The 17515-nt window shown below is 31.9% G+C and overlaps 1 protein-coding gene across 1 annotated transcript; it reads left to right on the top strand.

The window, feature by feature from the left end:
* Positions 1–1129: 1129 nt before the first annotated feature.
* Positions 1130–16206, top strand: LOC134684970 (uncharacterized). The gene is made up of 8 exons (XM_063544292.1): positions 1130–1487; positions 7004–7626; positions 9196–9300; positions 11325–11606; positions 12119–12316; positions 14707–14763; positions 15406–15618; positions 15965–16206. Exons 2-8 carry the CDS (start codon positions 7062–7064, stop codon positions 16204–16206), a joined length of 1662 nt encoding a protein of 553 aa, XP_063400362.1. The 5' UTR covers positions 1130–1487; positions 7004–7061.
* Positions 16207–17515: the final 1309 nt, after the last annotated feature.

A 17515-nucleotide genomic window follows, 5' to 3' on the forward strand; every position in this document is an offset into this window, starting at 1 on the left:
TGTGTGTTCGTATGTACACTTACTAACCTGTTTATTCCGATAACGCACCCTCGCTTTTAGCCTGATCAAAGGAATTACAATGTTATTCAAAAGGGACGCCTTGGTATGGTGGTCTGTGTATCGTTTAAGTGACATGATTAAAAACATTGAAGAAAAGGTTTGGGTCTTCATGATCGAATAAATATTAAGAACAATACTCACACAGATTGAAAACTATCGCACGCTTACATATATATCTTACATAAGAAATCCATCTCACCTTTTAACACGGAAGAAATATGTTGAGGCCCAACGACATATGCAACTTGGAGGTTCAAGAACATAACACAAAAACAATTGAATGAAAACATAAAAAATAATTAATTGTTTTACATATATCATCGATACGCGACATAATGGGAAGCTAAAAAGAGACAAACCAAGATAACAAACATAATCTGTAGACATTGCATGAACTAAAAAGAGCAAGACTCCTTGTTTGTTGACAGTGTAAATGTCTCCAGTACCCGCCATGCGAGTGCACCCCAATCCTAATGACACAATCGGGAATAGGACTCATCTTAACTTATAAAATTGGAGACCAACGATTTATGAGCCAGTTTGTGTCCGAGCCGACGATCGTCTGAAGTATTATAATATAATATATACATAGTTAGTGTATATAATGAACTGAATAAAGTTTAGAAGCTGGTCATGCACGAGTGTGGCGTATTAACTGAGATATGTAAACGCCATACAAATACAAAAAAAGTCAAATAACAAAAATACCGAACTTAGAGCCCGACATCACAAGCTCAAACACATTAAACGAATGGGTAGCAACTGTCATAATCCTGACTTGGACAAGCACCAATAGAGTGTACGTTACTGTTGAAAAAATTGGTAAAAGACATACACGCAATGAAGAAATAAGTCTTGTTGAAAATCAGTTTTTTTAATCATTTGTGATATTTTGTTTTTTAATTAATTACATTAAGTTGTCTTTCTTATACCATACTAAACTGATGTACTGGAGTAATCGATTGATGACTTGCGCATGAGATATCTCACTTTTAAAGGTAAGATAATCAATATAATTGCGTTGCAATCTTTACTATTTAAATTCTTTATTGTATAGAAGGGTGTTAGATATGTTAAAATGCCGGAAGTAAACCCGTCCAAATCACTGAATACACGTCTGACATTATAAGGGGATATGATATACTATTAGTATAAAACGTTTTATTCCATGTCTTACATATGAACAGAACTTGCGACTTTAGTAAGATGAATACTACAAAGAATGGAATTGGAATTAATGCATTGATCGGACATGACCTCTAGCTGCATATTTATAGAGACATCGGAAAATTTCAATTTTGGAAATTATTTCTGTAGCTTCAAAATGAACTAAGGTGCATTTTGCGAGTACTTTTGGGACAAATGAGACAAATTATATCGAGACTGGAAAAAATTTAAATAAAAGAGAAATATATGTCAAAATGAAAGTGAGTATTTTTTCTAAACTTTGAAGTTATAAATGACCTTAAATTCCGTTTTGAAATTTGTGGTCCTCAGCATCACTGTTTAGTCTTGTGTGAACAAAACGCACGTCTGGCGTTTTTAATTTTAAATCTTGTACCTTTTGTTAGTTATTATTCGTGTGTTCTCTGTCCTATATGTTCTCCCATTTATTGGTATAGCAATCCTGTCATGTAATGTTGTCATTTTAATTTCATATTTTACATTGCCGTAAAAGAGGGGGGTTTCGCATGCCACAACACCAGTCTCACCCCACCATTTCTTTCATAAAATGTCTTGAACCAAGTCAGGAAAATAGTCATTGTTATTTTATAGTTCGTTTCTGTTTAGTGTTTCTGTTGTGTCGTAGTTCTCATCTTTTTTTCTCAATCGATTTATGAATTTCGGACATTGGTATACTACTGTTGCCTTCATTTACATAAGCATCATCTGCTCTGTATGAATAAGACGCTATACGAATTTCATACGCAGTCAAAAATCATATCAAATACAGGACACAATCGATTTCTATAATTAAATCGTATACCACAGACTAATTTAACGTGTGACAATTTTTCATGATGAAGGCAAAACCTTTAGTTATCTCGAGTCCAGTAGTTTCCCTTAACTCTGTCGGGGTTGTATTTGTTAAAGGAATCCTGCTTATTATGTCCATATATTGTGAACGTGCCGAAGCGTAATGGTTTATTTTGTGTATGTCAGAAGACAGTGTTGAGAAAGGTTCATATGAAAGTACACAACTATTCATCTACTAAGTTGCAATATAAAAGATAGGTGAACTCAAAACATGTGAAGATACCAAAGGGGCAGACACAGATATTCCACAAAAATCAGCCAACTCGTGAAGGCCTTTCTAAAATGTTCGAATGGATGATTCCACCTTCACAACCTGAAACTCTTAGTTACATAGCTTCCTTTTGAGCAGTAACCTATTCCCGGGGAATCCTCATAGGAAATGTATTATTTTGGAATACTATTTTACGTTGGAAATTTCTAATCGATATCGAGAGGCTGCTAGAATTTTACAACATAGAAATTGAAAGCGCAAAATTGTAAAAATAATTCATATCGTGTGTAGACAAAAACGTAAAACTTAATATTGATTCATGGGATATATTTCTAAAATATTCTACATATAGTCAACAGATATATACAGTTTATACGCATGACAAAACATAAAGAATAAAGTTTAACCCTGACGTATTGAGAGTTAATGTGTAATTCGAAGTCATATAAAAGATTTTATGCAAGCCCACGAAGTCAATCATTACATGTAAATAATAAAAAAGAGCAGTTGTTGCCCACACCTATGAATTTTATACATATTCTTTGAACGTTAAAAGTTTATTAAATTTGTGTACAAGCTTCCTGTAATATTTACAGCTCAAATATTTATTATGAAATAATGTACAATTTTTTATTTAGATTTGTTTGTCTTCTAGAAATTTATCCCATATTCAAGTATAAAATATTATATCTTTTTTTTTAATTAACATTCATCTTTTGTTAATTATGTTGATAAGAAACAAATTAGTATTTATCTTTCACTATACTAAATATAAGGGTCTTCGCTAGCTATGAAACCTGGTTCAATTATTCTACATAAGAAAATGCCTTCACCAAGTCAGGCATATGTCTTGCGCATGTTGCGTTATCATTCGTTTAATGTGTTGGAGCTTTTGATTTTGCCTTTTGATTACGGACTTTGCGTTTTGAATTTTCCTCAGAGTTCGGTATTTCTTATCTTTTGCTTTTTGATAACAATAGAGATTGACTTATTTGCCTGCCCCTGTTGTATCACCATGGCAATCGCATATATACCGACACAACATTGATGTCGTTCGATCAAATTCATGATTAATAAAGTTCAGTCAAAAGTAGTTTGCTGATGACCAAAAAAATACATTGAAAACAATAACGCATGGTATGGGTTAGGAAACATGTGTATTTTGATTTTAAAACCAAACCAAGAGATACTGTGAATTATCTAGTAATTTCCGAGGATAGCATGTCAGTTCTGCTTGGAATGATATGTACTGCAGTTCCTTATCGTAGTAAATCACAAGAGTCCTGTAAAACTGTCGTTAAATAAGTAAAGACAACCATCATTTCATTTTTATTTTCCCAATATGCCGCCGTTCGAATAATTAAATGAGATGAAAGTTTAGTCTTGTGTTATAAAATATTAAACGTTCTGTAAGTAATTTAAGGGTTAGTGATCATAATAAGCAACATTCTAGCAGAATTATTAATTGTCAAGACTTTATAACATAAGCATACGATAGGTATATCTTATTAAAAATTTCAAAATGTTCACGAGGGAAATCGAGTGAATAACTACAGAAATGGCATAAGATATATCATGAAACACATATTTGATCAGAGCAAATATTCTGCTAAAAATGTTTTATTTAAAAGTGCCATAACCCACTTATAATTTGCCTTGGAACTTCACAAATTTATCTCTATTTCATCGTTTGCTTTTATCAAAATAGGTTCTTACTACAGCCGTTGCTTCTTTTTATAGAAGAATGCATATGTGTCTGTTCATAGATATAGGAAGATGTGGTGTGAGTGCCAATGAGACAACTCTCCATCCAAATAACAATTTAAAAATTAAACCATTATAGGTTAATGTACGGCCTTCAACACGGAGCCTTGGCTCACACCGAACAACAAGCTATAAAGGGCCCCAAAATTACTAGTGTAAAACCATTCAAACATAACACATTAGTATAAAAACGATTGACCTTGACAATGCATGTAACATGTGTAATTACTTGTTGTAATATTGAAGTATTCACGACTTGTTAACAAAGTTATATAATTGAGTCCTGAAGCAACAGCTTCTGTTTGATGGCATTGACAACAGCATTAAATAAAGAGAATATTTACACCTGTCTATTACAATTTCAACTAAAACACGCATTAAACGAACAGGGTTTGGCGTCAGCAATCTAATTTAAACTCGCCACATTAGGTATGTGGCTGTTCCTAATCAGAGGCATGTAATTATATCGTTTGTTGTTGTTTATGATAACAGTTTTTCGTCCATCGTTTTTTTCTTAAATTAGGCCATTAGTTTTCTTGTTAATATTTTTTCATAAATGTCATTTCTGGCCCTTAATAGCTGACTATGCGGTATGAGTTTTGCTTATTATTGAAGGCCATAAGATGACCTATAGTTGTTAAGTTCTATATCATATTGTCCCTGGTGGAGAGCTGTCTTATTTGCATTTATACCACATCTAATATTTGTTTATATCATATGACACATTTTGATTGAAAGTTACTTATCAAGTTTACATCTTTGTACAATTCAATAAGAAATGAATAAAAAGAATATATTTTATTTTTTATTCAGATGGTATGTCATGTTTTTACTTTAACATTAAATTTTAAATTATTTAACTTGTAATTCTACACGATTTTTATTTTGAAAACGATGACGACCTCAAGTGACAAATACTTTTAAACATACAGTATATGTGGACCTTATCTCACGGAAATGTAAATCAAATACAATAATAATCGTTGTAAAATAATAAAGCTATATTTCTGTCATATGACCCTACTTTGTTAACAGTTTAATATTACAAATACCTGGTCTTTTAAAATTATTTTACCTGAGTCATAAAATGTTCACATACGACCCGACCCTCCTTGTTTATCTGAAATGTCTATACAAATTGACAAAATACAGTTCTATAAATAAAACAGTCATAGCATATGAAAATCATAGTAAAGACAACTCAAGAAACAGATGATTAACGATGCATATATGATTTTTAAAAGCCCTTTAAATCCACAACAGTATGTTCAGTATATATAAGAGAATGATAATCCCTTTCTTCATGATCATGTACGAGCGACAGCGAGTACTTATCACGAAGAAAGGGATTATCATTCTCCTACAAACTTAGAATATTGTAAAGTGCTCAAGGATAAAATTATCTCTTGATTGGTTGTATTTAAAAATAGGTTCATTGTCAGTGCAATGTTTGCAATTAAGGCATCATGACTTTCTTTAGCTATTTCATTTATGGACTAGTTTTAGTGCTGTAAAGACTTTCTTTTAATTTTGGAAAGTTTCCTGATGGTGAATATGAATGTAAATCATGTTATATTTTAGCAAGGGATTATTTTTTGTTAATTTTCAGTTTAAATCATTAAATTCAAAAGTTGAATAACAGCTAAATTGAGCCGTCATGCTCTATAGGGAATATTTTGACCATGGGCTGATAAGAGGTCATATATGAAGAATGACATGTTATGTCCTTTTTATCGTTTACTTCAGCAGAGGACATTCTGATTGTTATGCGTTGGATTTTTCTACATTGGCTAGAGGTAAAGGAGGAGGATTTATAGCTAAAACATGTGTAACCCCCGCTGCATTATTGCGCTTGTCCCAGGTCAGGTGCCTCTAGCTTTTGTCAGTCTTCAGTCAATTTCAGTTTCGTGTGTACATTTTGGAGCTTATGAAGACGTCCATCATCACTGAACCAGTATATAGTTTTGTTGAGGGTCCAGCTGAAGAAAGCCTCCGCGTGCGGGAGTTTCCCGCTGTATAAAAGACCAATTGGTGGTTTGGCTGTTGTTTGCTCATTGTTCGGGTTGTTGTATCTTTGACCCATTCCCCATTACCATATTTGTTTTTTAAACTTTTTAAATTTCATCTATTCTATTTCCTTGTTTCCTTATGTTGTTTTTTATTCTATTAAGTTATGCTTTCATTAAAATGTACCACTGAGATTTATTTTCCGGAAAGTGCAGAATGACGTCGAAATGCTTTGCGATTACCAGGATATAGCGTTAAGGAAAGGCATGCTATAATAACCGAAATCAGTGGGAAAAACTGAAAGCAGTTTATATAAACCGGAAGCTGTTGAAAACAAAAGTCATACCAACCAGCTAAGGCAATTCTTCAAATTTAATGAATTAATATATGTTCAAATAAGTTTTATCAAGATGTACAATTATACCATTATTTTCTTTACGTATATGATAAAATATTTTATCAACAAGGTCATTGTAACCTTCATTTTGTACGATGTTTAATTAACCATAACTAAAAGAACAATGCACTTCAAGTTCACGTCATAAGATATGAAAGGTATATCTTTTGATATATTCGACATGTATATTACAAAATTTGAAAAAAGGCTGAAAAGATATAGAATACGAAATTTAAATCAACTAAATAGCAAAATACAAATGTATTGTTTTACATAACATTCCGTTCTTGTCATGCCCTGTTTGATTCAAAAATTTAAACTTCGTTTGCAAATTAAGAGAAGATATGCAAAACTTATTTGTAATACAATCAAATAAATAGTACAAGTAATTATTTATTAACAGACAAACAAAAATCTGAACGTAAGTAGGAAGGTACTTTTCATATAGTTATAATAGATTTAAACAAAACAACAAATTGTTAAAGGTTATTACTTTATAACAACTAATGAATTTCATTTTCTTACAGACATACCAAGTACGGGTATTTCGCATAGATCATTTTATTTGCCTTGAATAAAACAAAAATGGCAGAACCAGCTCAAACAAGATACACCAGATGTCGATATGTTGTAGGGGATGTTTTGACTGATATAATGAGGGAATACATGATGCACTCGAAAATTCCGTTGAGTGTTATATATAATAAAATAATGGGAGACGACAAATTTAGAAAAAGACTTAAACCGCGGGAAATTGGACAAATTCAAACACTCGAATCACTTCGATTTGGCGACTGTGATATCAGTTTAATGTTCAAAATTGCTAGATACCACAAGTTTGCAATTATAATACCAGACGATCCCTCGCATGGCTGGGATTCGTATCCACTTGAAACAGACAGTACGTTTTGTGATAACATTTTGCGCATTATAAGCAGCAGGAATGATATAAATCACAATCCTAAAACAGTCCTGTCTGAGAACGAATTCAAAAAAATGTTTAAAATGTACATAGATATTGGCAGAAGAGCTGATGAACATTTAAGTACAAACAATAACCATTTTACACGTCGGATTGAAAATTACTTAACTTGTAGTTTAGACAAAGAGATGGAAGAGAAATACAAAGGAGAAATTGAAAATCTAAAAAGTAAGTTTTACATTATATCGTATTACTTGAAGAATTTACTGGAATCTTGTGAAAACTTTATTTTGTAAAGATCAATCGTGTTTCACTTAATTGGTATAATATAAGTCCTCATGGTAATTATAAACAAAAAAAACATATTGCTAGCTGCTGTTGTCGTTATTGATGTCAGCATATTGGACCTAATTATTTTAGTAGTATAGTAAATACATCAATTTTATAACTAATAAATACTCTGAACTAATATTCTTCTTTTTATGAGCTATATTTTTGTCATCAAACTCAACGTGTTTTGTGAAACTACAAATGTTAACCAGCATGACGTTAAAATGACGAATCTGAGAATTAAATATAATGTTTAACTAATATAGGATAATGATGTTTAAAATCTACATCATTTCAGATATTTTGTTTTCCACATTTTTAATATAAGAAACAATTTACAAGATCCTGGTCGAATCCGATACCAGTATATCAATACCAATAGTGTGTGTCATTTCCAGTTACCAGGTACCTTCTGTAAATCTATTTTCTATCAGGAAACCCTAAAGTGCTTCCAGTGATTGTTTTATACATATGTAACACTCTTTCACAAATCGGTTTACTTTCAAATTGGTACCAATGTCAATTTGATCAATACGAAAATAATCAAAAGTAGTTTACAGTAAATTTTGAGGAAAATTATACGGTTTTGAACAGGAAGATGTTGCAAGCAGGGAAAACTGTGTCTCTTGCAATAAACTTGACTTCATCAGTTAACTCTACGACTACTAAAAATCTAGACTAAAATAAGGCATATGCATTTCAATTCGGTCTCAGACCCGCGATGTCGCGCTTGTGTTTCAGTTTTTCTATCTTTACGTGTATTTTCATTTTATATGTATTTTCAAAAGAACTTACATTGACCTATAATGGTTTACTTTTATTAATCGTGACTTGGATGGAGAGTGTCTCATATATTCCTATATATATTTAGCTTAACAGAAGGGTTTTTTTTAAAGTAACAACGTAATGATACAGTATCCAAATACTTGAATACGTGTCTTACGTTAAGGGCATACGATACAGTTACAGTGGAGGTAATGACGTTGCTCACGAAAATGTTATTTTCGCGTCGTCAAACTGTAACATATCTGGAAAAGATGCATTTTCGACTGATTTTTGTCATTCAAACTGATTTAATTTGAAAACGAGTTCATGGACCCTTATTTTTCAAAACGGCAATTTGTTTAATTTTGCAGTGAGATTATGTGACCCAAATTTAATAAAACTGTAAACAGAGGATTTTTTTTTAATTTTGATAAAAAAGCAGTAAAAATTTTACATATTTGATTTAATCGGGTAAAAAATAGCCTATATGCAAATTTTCATGAACTTGTAAATACAGAATTAAAACTGTATCGTATGCCCTTAAGAGACATCAAAAGGAAAAACATCAGTACAAGCTTAAAATATATACATTTGGTTTTTACATATACAAACAATTTCGTAGTGCTTTTATAGTTAATTTCTTTTTTTTTTATATTGAAGATTTCGTTTTGTCTAAAATATTTGTCATCAATATTTCTGCAGAATTAGTTGAATCCAATCCAAGATCGGATACTACCGTAAAGACGTATGCGACAAAGGAAACACAAACCAAAATCGATGCCATACGTGCTGAAGAGTTGTTTGAAGGTAAACCCTTTCTTATTATTACTTTGTTATAAAGAATCGATCAATTCTTACAGTCTTTGGATGGTTTAAACTTTCCACTAACACCGTACACCATTTCACCATTCACAATGCACCATTACACCATTACACCATACACCCTGTGACATAACACCATACACGTTACAACTTTGAATCGTACGCCTTACACATTACATCATAATGCAGTTTAACTTCAAAGAAAGCATGCAACTAAATTTATGTATAAAATCAGTTATAACCAATACTTTGCATAGTTTTAAATGTCTTACACCATACATTCACACCATTACAGGTCTCACGTGACATCATTACACCATACACCTTCTACCATTGCACCATATACCATACACCATGACACCATACACTTTTTTAGAAGTTATTTTATTAACCAAGAGATGTAATAAGTATTATACATGAAATATATTGAAGTAAGTAAATAACAACGTATCAAAATAACAGCTTTTCTTCTGTAATGTAATGCAGGGTTTCTTGCATAATAAAAACCTACTTATTTAGATAAGTTCGTGGTAAATAAAACAACATATTGCAGGAAACCATTTGCAATTGGCAGAGCTTTTGCATTCGATCAGTTTACACGAATGCACAAATCAATATTTTGCATTTGTTTGGTTGGTTGATTCAAAACAATACTTGATAAACAAGAAGTGCTTCAATGATTGGGTTGATCCTTATTTCTATATTTCATAGCTACCCTGTTTTTGGTTAAAGATCTTGATATCTGTATAGGACCTTTATCTAAAATGCAGTTTTCAATCGAGGAAAAAAAATGGCATCTATAGAAAATGTTTACATCAACCAATTCGTTTGTGTGTGTAATAATTGATGTTAATACCTTTATTGTATGTGTAGACTTTTAAACGTCAGATTTATATCAACAGTAAAATTCCTATTTATCCGTTGTTCTATCAATTTTTAAATTATATGGCTCAGTATGTGATCAGATTCCAACAAAACAGAAATCATCCTTTCACCTGCAGTTTGTTTTATGCAGTATTATAACATCTTTTTACCTGATGAGGGAGGGTAAAGGCTTGTTCCCTCACAGTTATGTTTTACCATGACAAATTATCTACGAGTCAGGACCCTATAGTTAAGTGATTGTGTTTGGTTCATGTCTGCCATATTTGTTTTTATGCCCCACCTACGATAGTAGAGGGGCATTATGTTTTCTGGTCTGTGGCTCCGTTCGTTCGTTCGTTCGTCCGTCTGTGCGTCCGTTCAGGTTAAAGTTTTTGGTCAAGGTAGCTTTTGATGAAGCTGAAGTCCAATCAACTTGACACTTAGTACGCTTGTTGCTTATGATATGATATTTCTAGTTTTAAAGCCAAATTAGACTTTTGACCCCAATTTCACTGTCCACTAAACATAGAAAATGAAAGAAGTAGTTTCAGGTTAAAGTTTTTGGTCAAAGTAGTTTTTGGTGAATCTGAAGTCCAATCAACTTAAAACTTAATACACTTGTTGCTTATGATATGATCTTTCTAATTTAAAGCCAAATTAGACTCTTGACCCCAATTTCACGGTCCACTGAACATAGAAGATGAAAGTGGGAATTTCAGGTTAAAGTTTTTGGTCAACATGGTCAAGGTAGTTTTTGATAAAATCAAAGTCCAATCAACTTGAAACTTAGTGCATATGTTCCCTATAATATAATATTTCTTATTTTAAAGACAAATTAGATTATAACCCAATTTCACGGTTCATGGAACATGGAAAAGGATAGTGCGAGTGGGGCATCCGTGTACTTTGGACATATTCTTGTTTAGTTAATAAATTGTTGTCAATAGGCTTTTCGTTTTCTCAAATGAACTGTTTCGTGTTTTCATGTCGGTACAATTAATAATCAACTCTATATTATCGATTTTGTTCATTGTTGAAGGACGAACGGTTGCTTACAGTCACTTCTTTTTAATTTTGGCGGAAAGTTATCTCATTGACAATCATGAAAAGATTTAACAAATATTATTTCCCTCTGACATTTACAGAAACTAGTACAGCAAAAATCACGGTGTCTGGAATAGAAAATGCGGCTGAAAAAGCGAAGCAGCTGAATGATCAAAAAGAAAACTTTAAAACTGACTATATAGAGATGAAAAAGGCAACCGAAGGGAGTTTGGTATTGTTTTTGCTGATTGATAACAGACTTTTTAAAGATGACAACATGATGAAAAGAGAACTGGAACGTTTTGTCAATACTTTGTTTGTTACTGCAGATTTACAGTGTATCCAAAATCATCGATGTAACATTGTTTTAGAACTAGAGGATGGTAAGTAAATGATGTAAAGTATCAATACAGTTAAACTTCTCATGAAAGTCACTACTGACATGTCACCTATTTGCCTTTTTTATAATCAAGCAGTTAAAAGGTAAAGGAAACTTTGTTTTTTTCCTTTCCCTCTGTCAGTCCATCCGTCTCATAATGGGTTACAGCTATTCCAGGTTAATCCTTCTTTAGTTTGAATGATATATAAGACGTTCTTACTGTCAATGATGGTAAATCAGGTAGGCGTTCAGAGACATTACTTTGTCTAAGTTTTTGAGGTTTTTTTTATGTAGCTCAGTGTTTCTTTTGTTCTGGTGTTTCCCTCGGCTTATGGGCGGGATTTGTTTTGCCTTATTGACAGCTTTTAATTTTCTATTCATTTAATTTTGATATAGTCAACATACGTAGTTTTATTCCTAGAGGTCATCAAACAACTTATGAAAAGTGAGCCCAGATCTTATCTATTTTAAAACCATGTCGTCTCTCAGGAAATACTTGGCTGTTTTATTTTACAGCCGAGAGCGATACTGAGGAATCGGAGAACGAAGACGATATTGTATTACATGTTGAAATAAAAAATGGAGCTTTCAAAACTGACGAGTTTCTATCACAAGACTTGGACCAATTCATTTCGAACGTCGTCACTAAAGCGAATGGAAAACCTCATTCATGCCATAACGAAGTTACAGCGGTGTTAGATATTTCCAACAAAGGTGAATATGTATTTCTCTAATTTTTGTGTTTTTTTTACATTTCCTAAACGTTGTGAGAAAAATATTTCTCCTCACTAGTGAGAAATCTGTTCTCCGCAAATGATTGGTTGAAATTCAATTGTGACGTTGAATTTTCTTTTGTTCTTCTGAATTTTCTAGTTGTTTCATCAAAAGTGCACAACTTTCCTCAAATCTTAAAAAAAGGAGAAAAACAGATTCCACCACTTTAACTCGTGTATACCAAATTCATGTATTTGGTTTTGATGTTATATTTGTTATTCTCATCGGATTTTGTCTAATGCATAGTGCGTTTCTGTGTGTGTTACATTTTAATGTTGTGTCGTGGTTCTCCTCTTATATTTAATGCGTTTCCCTCAGTTTTAGTTTGTTACCCCGATTTTGTTTTTGTCCATCGATTTACGAGTTTTTAACAGCGGTATACTACTGTTGCCTTTATGTCTATAGTTCTCCACTCTTAACAGTTAAATTTTATTTATTTAAAAAAAAACGGCAGGCCTCGCGCTTTAAATATTAAAATGTAACTGTCTCGATTGAAGAAATATCGTAAAACACTAGCTTGCAATTCTCTATTGTGCTATTTTCGCATTTCGTGATCGGTGTAAGAAAACATTTTCTCCTGACTATATCTGTTGTCGGCAAATGATTAGTCGAAATTTGATTATGACGTATAAATGTTTTGTTTTCTTCTGACATTTCCTATTGTGACGTCATGATAAAGGCGACCATGCCTGATGACGGCGCATATAAAGAACACAAGTTTCTGAAAATCTTTGAAAAAGAAGGAAAGAAATCATCAGAGAAACAGATTCCTACACTTTAACTCGTGTATTTCGATTCTTTCCCACTCTCGACAGTTAAGCCTTTCGCTTTAAATAATAAAATTTAACTGTCTCGAGTGGAGAAATATCGTATTACACTTGTTGCAGTGTAGTGATCTATATATATATATGTATTCAACTAAACTTAACACTACTTACTGTGTTTACAAGAATTATCATTGCTGCAATTAACATCAGGTCCGACGTAGATTTAAATCAAAGAATATATGTTAATGATCAAAATACTAAATTAAATCATTTTTGGTATTTTAGAATGGCAATATTGACAAATATTAAAAACTCTGACGTTTATCAGCAAATCTCAAAACTCGAGTTTTGTACCACATACTCTGCTTTTAATCACTTATAAATTATCATATGAAAAAGAAGATGTGGTATGAGTATCAATGAGACAACTCTTCACATGAGACCAAAATGACACAGAAATTAACATCTACATGTCACCGGACGGCCTTCAACAATGAACAATGCCCATACCACCTAGTCAGCTATAAATGCCTTGAAATGACAATATAAAGCAATTCAAACGAGAAAACTAACGGCCTTATTATGTTCAATAAATGAACGAAAAACTAATATGTAACACATAAACAAACGACAACCACTGGTATACAGGCTCCTGACTTAGTACAGGCACATACAAACATGGTTTGGTGGGTTTAGTAGTGTTCGTAGATAGTAGATAGTAGATGTTTTTGTGTCCTGTTAAATTGTTCCTTTTAAGATTGTTATACGATGATGACTGATGTACCCATATTTTGACTATTTTATTAATTGTGACTGTTTATTTAACGCATCATGTAAATGTTGCGGAATTTGATGAGACTGTTATTAAAGTGAGAGGGTTAGCGCTATAGAACCAGGTTAAATCCACCATTTTCTACATTTGAAAATGCCTGTACCAAGTCAGGAATATGACAGTTCTTGTCCATTCGTTTTTGATGCGTTTTGTTTTTTGATTTTGCCATGTGATTATGGACTTTCCAAATTGATTTTCTTCTGAGTTCAGTATTTTTGTTATTTTACTTTTTAAACATGTTAACGGAGTTCCGACCCTCTCCTAACCTGTGACAGTACTATAACAGTACAACATAAGAATGAACTATACAAATCAGTTGAAAAGGCTTAACTCATCAGATGGAAAAAAAAATACAAGTGGACGTGGCCGGGTACTTGTACATCCCAACAACAAAAAGACACTAGGTACATATCTGAGAGTACTCGCAGTTAACTGATATCTAGTTCAAAGCCACTAACAACTAATAAAAAAACATGTATCTAAGACTAAATTATCAATCCATATACATCCAACATCCAATGGATTTCTTAAACTGCACATAAATGTGGAATTTGTCAAGACCTCTTCTGTTATCAAAATTATCGTTTTCCGCTATTTAAATTTAATTTTGATTAGAATACCAACGACCCTATGCTCTGATCTTTATTGGTCAACTTTTTTCTGAATTTTTGAGAGTTTAGTTATACGGCATAATATTGAAAACATTTATAACGAATTTTATTTTTCTGCAGAAAGCAATTCGGCAGATTCAATACAATGTGAAGAAATTATAAAAGACGAAGCGAAAGGTATTGATAAGTAATGACTTATTCAAAAAATACCAGTGAAAACAATGCTAAGTATACTGCATTTTATACCTAAAAGAAATCGTAATTAATGTTACACTCATTGTCTTATTGTTTTCTTTTGTTTCAGAATAGATAGATCTAAATTTTAAATGCTTTGTATCAATAATCTTCGATAGATAAATATATAGAAGCTTTATTTTCTTAATAATAAATATTTGTTTACAGAGAAACATACAATATAAATACAAATTTAATAGTTGCAGTAAAATAAAATTTAGTACGATATTTGTAAAATAAAGAATAAAACTATGCTGGCATAATTTAATTGAATGCAAGCATGACACATTGTATGGAGGAAATAAGATGAAGAACCGTTGGTCATTTAGTATTTAAAAGGGGAAAATCTTGAAAGCTTATATGAACCAAACAACTATGTTATGTCTAACGTATTAAAAATGTTTAAATGCAATTGATTTTAAGCATTAAAATGAATATTAAAAAGTATAATAATATCATCTTTCAAGATTTATTGATAAATCTCCCTTTGTATGATAAAGTTATTTATTTTATTTTATATATTTATGCAAAAAAGTCCAGTGAGTTATTTATTGTCATTCTGATAAATATACTTGTGTTTGACAGCATCAGAAAACAACATACCAGATTACATGAAAGAAATTTCACAGTTTCTCATCAAAAATGAATTGCAACATTTAAAGGAGAAATTCGAAATGGAAGAAATAACAATCCCAGCATTACTCCAGATGGATGATGCTGACTTAAAGGACATTGGAATAAAAAAGGGACCTAGAGTCTTACTTTTAGCTGCAGCAAAAGAACTTCTAGAAAAAAACGGTATAATATCATATTTTCTAAATCAGGATTTCTTGGATAAGAACATAATTCATATTGAAAGCTATTACCTTTTTTATTTTTTTTATAATTGACTCTTGTGTTCTTTCATTTTCTAAAGTCTTTAAAATACACTTATAAATATTCTATGAATTAAATTTGACATAACACAGAGTTTTTTCTAAATTTTAAAAGATTTATATTAAAACATATATTCCAATAAAAGTTGGCTGCATGCTGTGTTTCAATACATGTATTTTTGTATCAAAAAGGTTGTATTCAAATGAAAAATAATCATTTGTTTTATAAATGTTTGTTTAACATATTATCTACTTTTATTTTGTTTAAGCTGTTGATACAGAATACCAACATGAAGATGAAATAGATGATGTTGAGAAGTTTCTTAAATCGCTCAACCTTCAATATTTGGAAGACTGCTTTAAACGCCAAGATGTGACAATAAATTCACTCCGTGTGATGGATGCAGATGATCTGGTGTACATGGGTGTCGACGATGTATTGACAAGAAGTAAAATTCTGGACGCTACAAAAGTTCTTAAACCATCCCAAGGTATAATTTTCAAAATTTAACACTTTTATTTTAGGAGTCAAAAATATTTAAGCCATATACAAATGAATCTTTATTTATATATAAATGTTTTAGTTACTTTTTTCGAAAATGAGTACTTACAATAGTTATCAAAAGTACCAGGATTATAATTTTATACGCCAGACGCGCGTTTCGTCTACATAAGACTCATCAGTGACGCTCAGATCAAAATGGTTAAAAAGCCAACAAATACAAAGTTGAAGAGCATTGAGGACCCAAAATTCCAAAAAGTTGTGCCAAATACGGCTAAGGTAATCTACTCCTGGGGTTAAAAAGCCAAACAAATACAAAGTTGAAGAGCATTGATTGTAAAAATATAATGTTGGTAATAGTAAAAGATATATAGATTTTATTAAACTTTCAATGTGTATCATTCTATTTCCACATGCTTGTTTTATATATATAAAAAAGATGTGGTATGATTGCAAAGAGACAACTATCCACAAAAGACCAAAATGACACAAAAATTAACAATTAAAGGTCACCGTCCGGCCTTCAACAACGAACAAAGCCCATCCATCATATAGTCAGCTATAAAAGGACCCGCTAAGACAATGTAAAACAATTCAAACGAGAAAACTAACGGCCTTATTTATGTAGAAAATGAACGAAAAACAAATATGTAACACATAAACAAACGACAACCATTGAATTACAGGCTCCTGACTTGGGACAGGCACATATATAAATAATGTGGCGGAGTTATGTCTGCTATTTCACCACGGTTTTTTTTTTTTATGACTAATACAAGTAAAAGTGTAACCACTAACAATTATTTAGGTGTGCATTATTATGTTTAAGTAGTATACATCTAATATTTCCGTCACCACAATCTCATAAAAAAAATATATATATCTTCTCCTCAAAGGGCCATTAGCTGTCAAATTCACCTTCACCGATTTGACTCCAATTCTCTTATACCTATATTTCTCTAATTCTTCGTCAATATTTCCCTTTCTTCACCTATTGTATAAAAAAAAATTAATCAACGTGTGGTTCGTTTGATCTCAGTACTTCATTGGTTAAACTCCGATTGTGACGTCGAATTCTATTGCTTTCCTCTGAATTTCCTATTGTGACGGCATGAAAAAAGGCGACCATGCCTGAAGACGTCACATAGAAAGAACACATCTTTTTGCAGATTATTCGAAAAGAAGGAATACGTTTGCCTGCACAATGTTAGAAAATCATTAGAGAAACAGATTCCACCACCAAATCTTGTGTAATACGATATTTATCCACTCTCGACAGTTGAATTATCAATTTTAAAGTCCCCGCCGAGGCGGCTCG

This window comes from Mytilus trossulus, chromosome 9 (assembly GCF_036588685.1).
Source record: "Mytilus trossulus isolate FHL-02 chromosome 9, PNRI_Mtr1.1.1.hap1, whole genome shotgun sequence".
Taxonomy (NCBI): Eukaryota; Metazoa; Mollusca; class Bivalvia; order Mytilida; family Mytilidae; genus Mytilus; species Mytilus trossulus.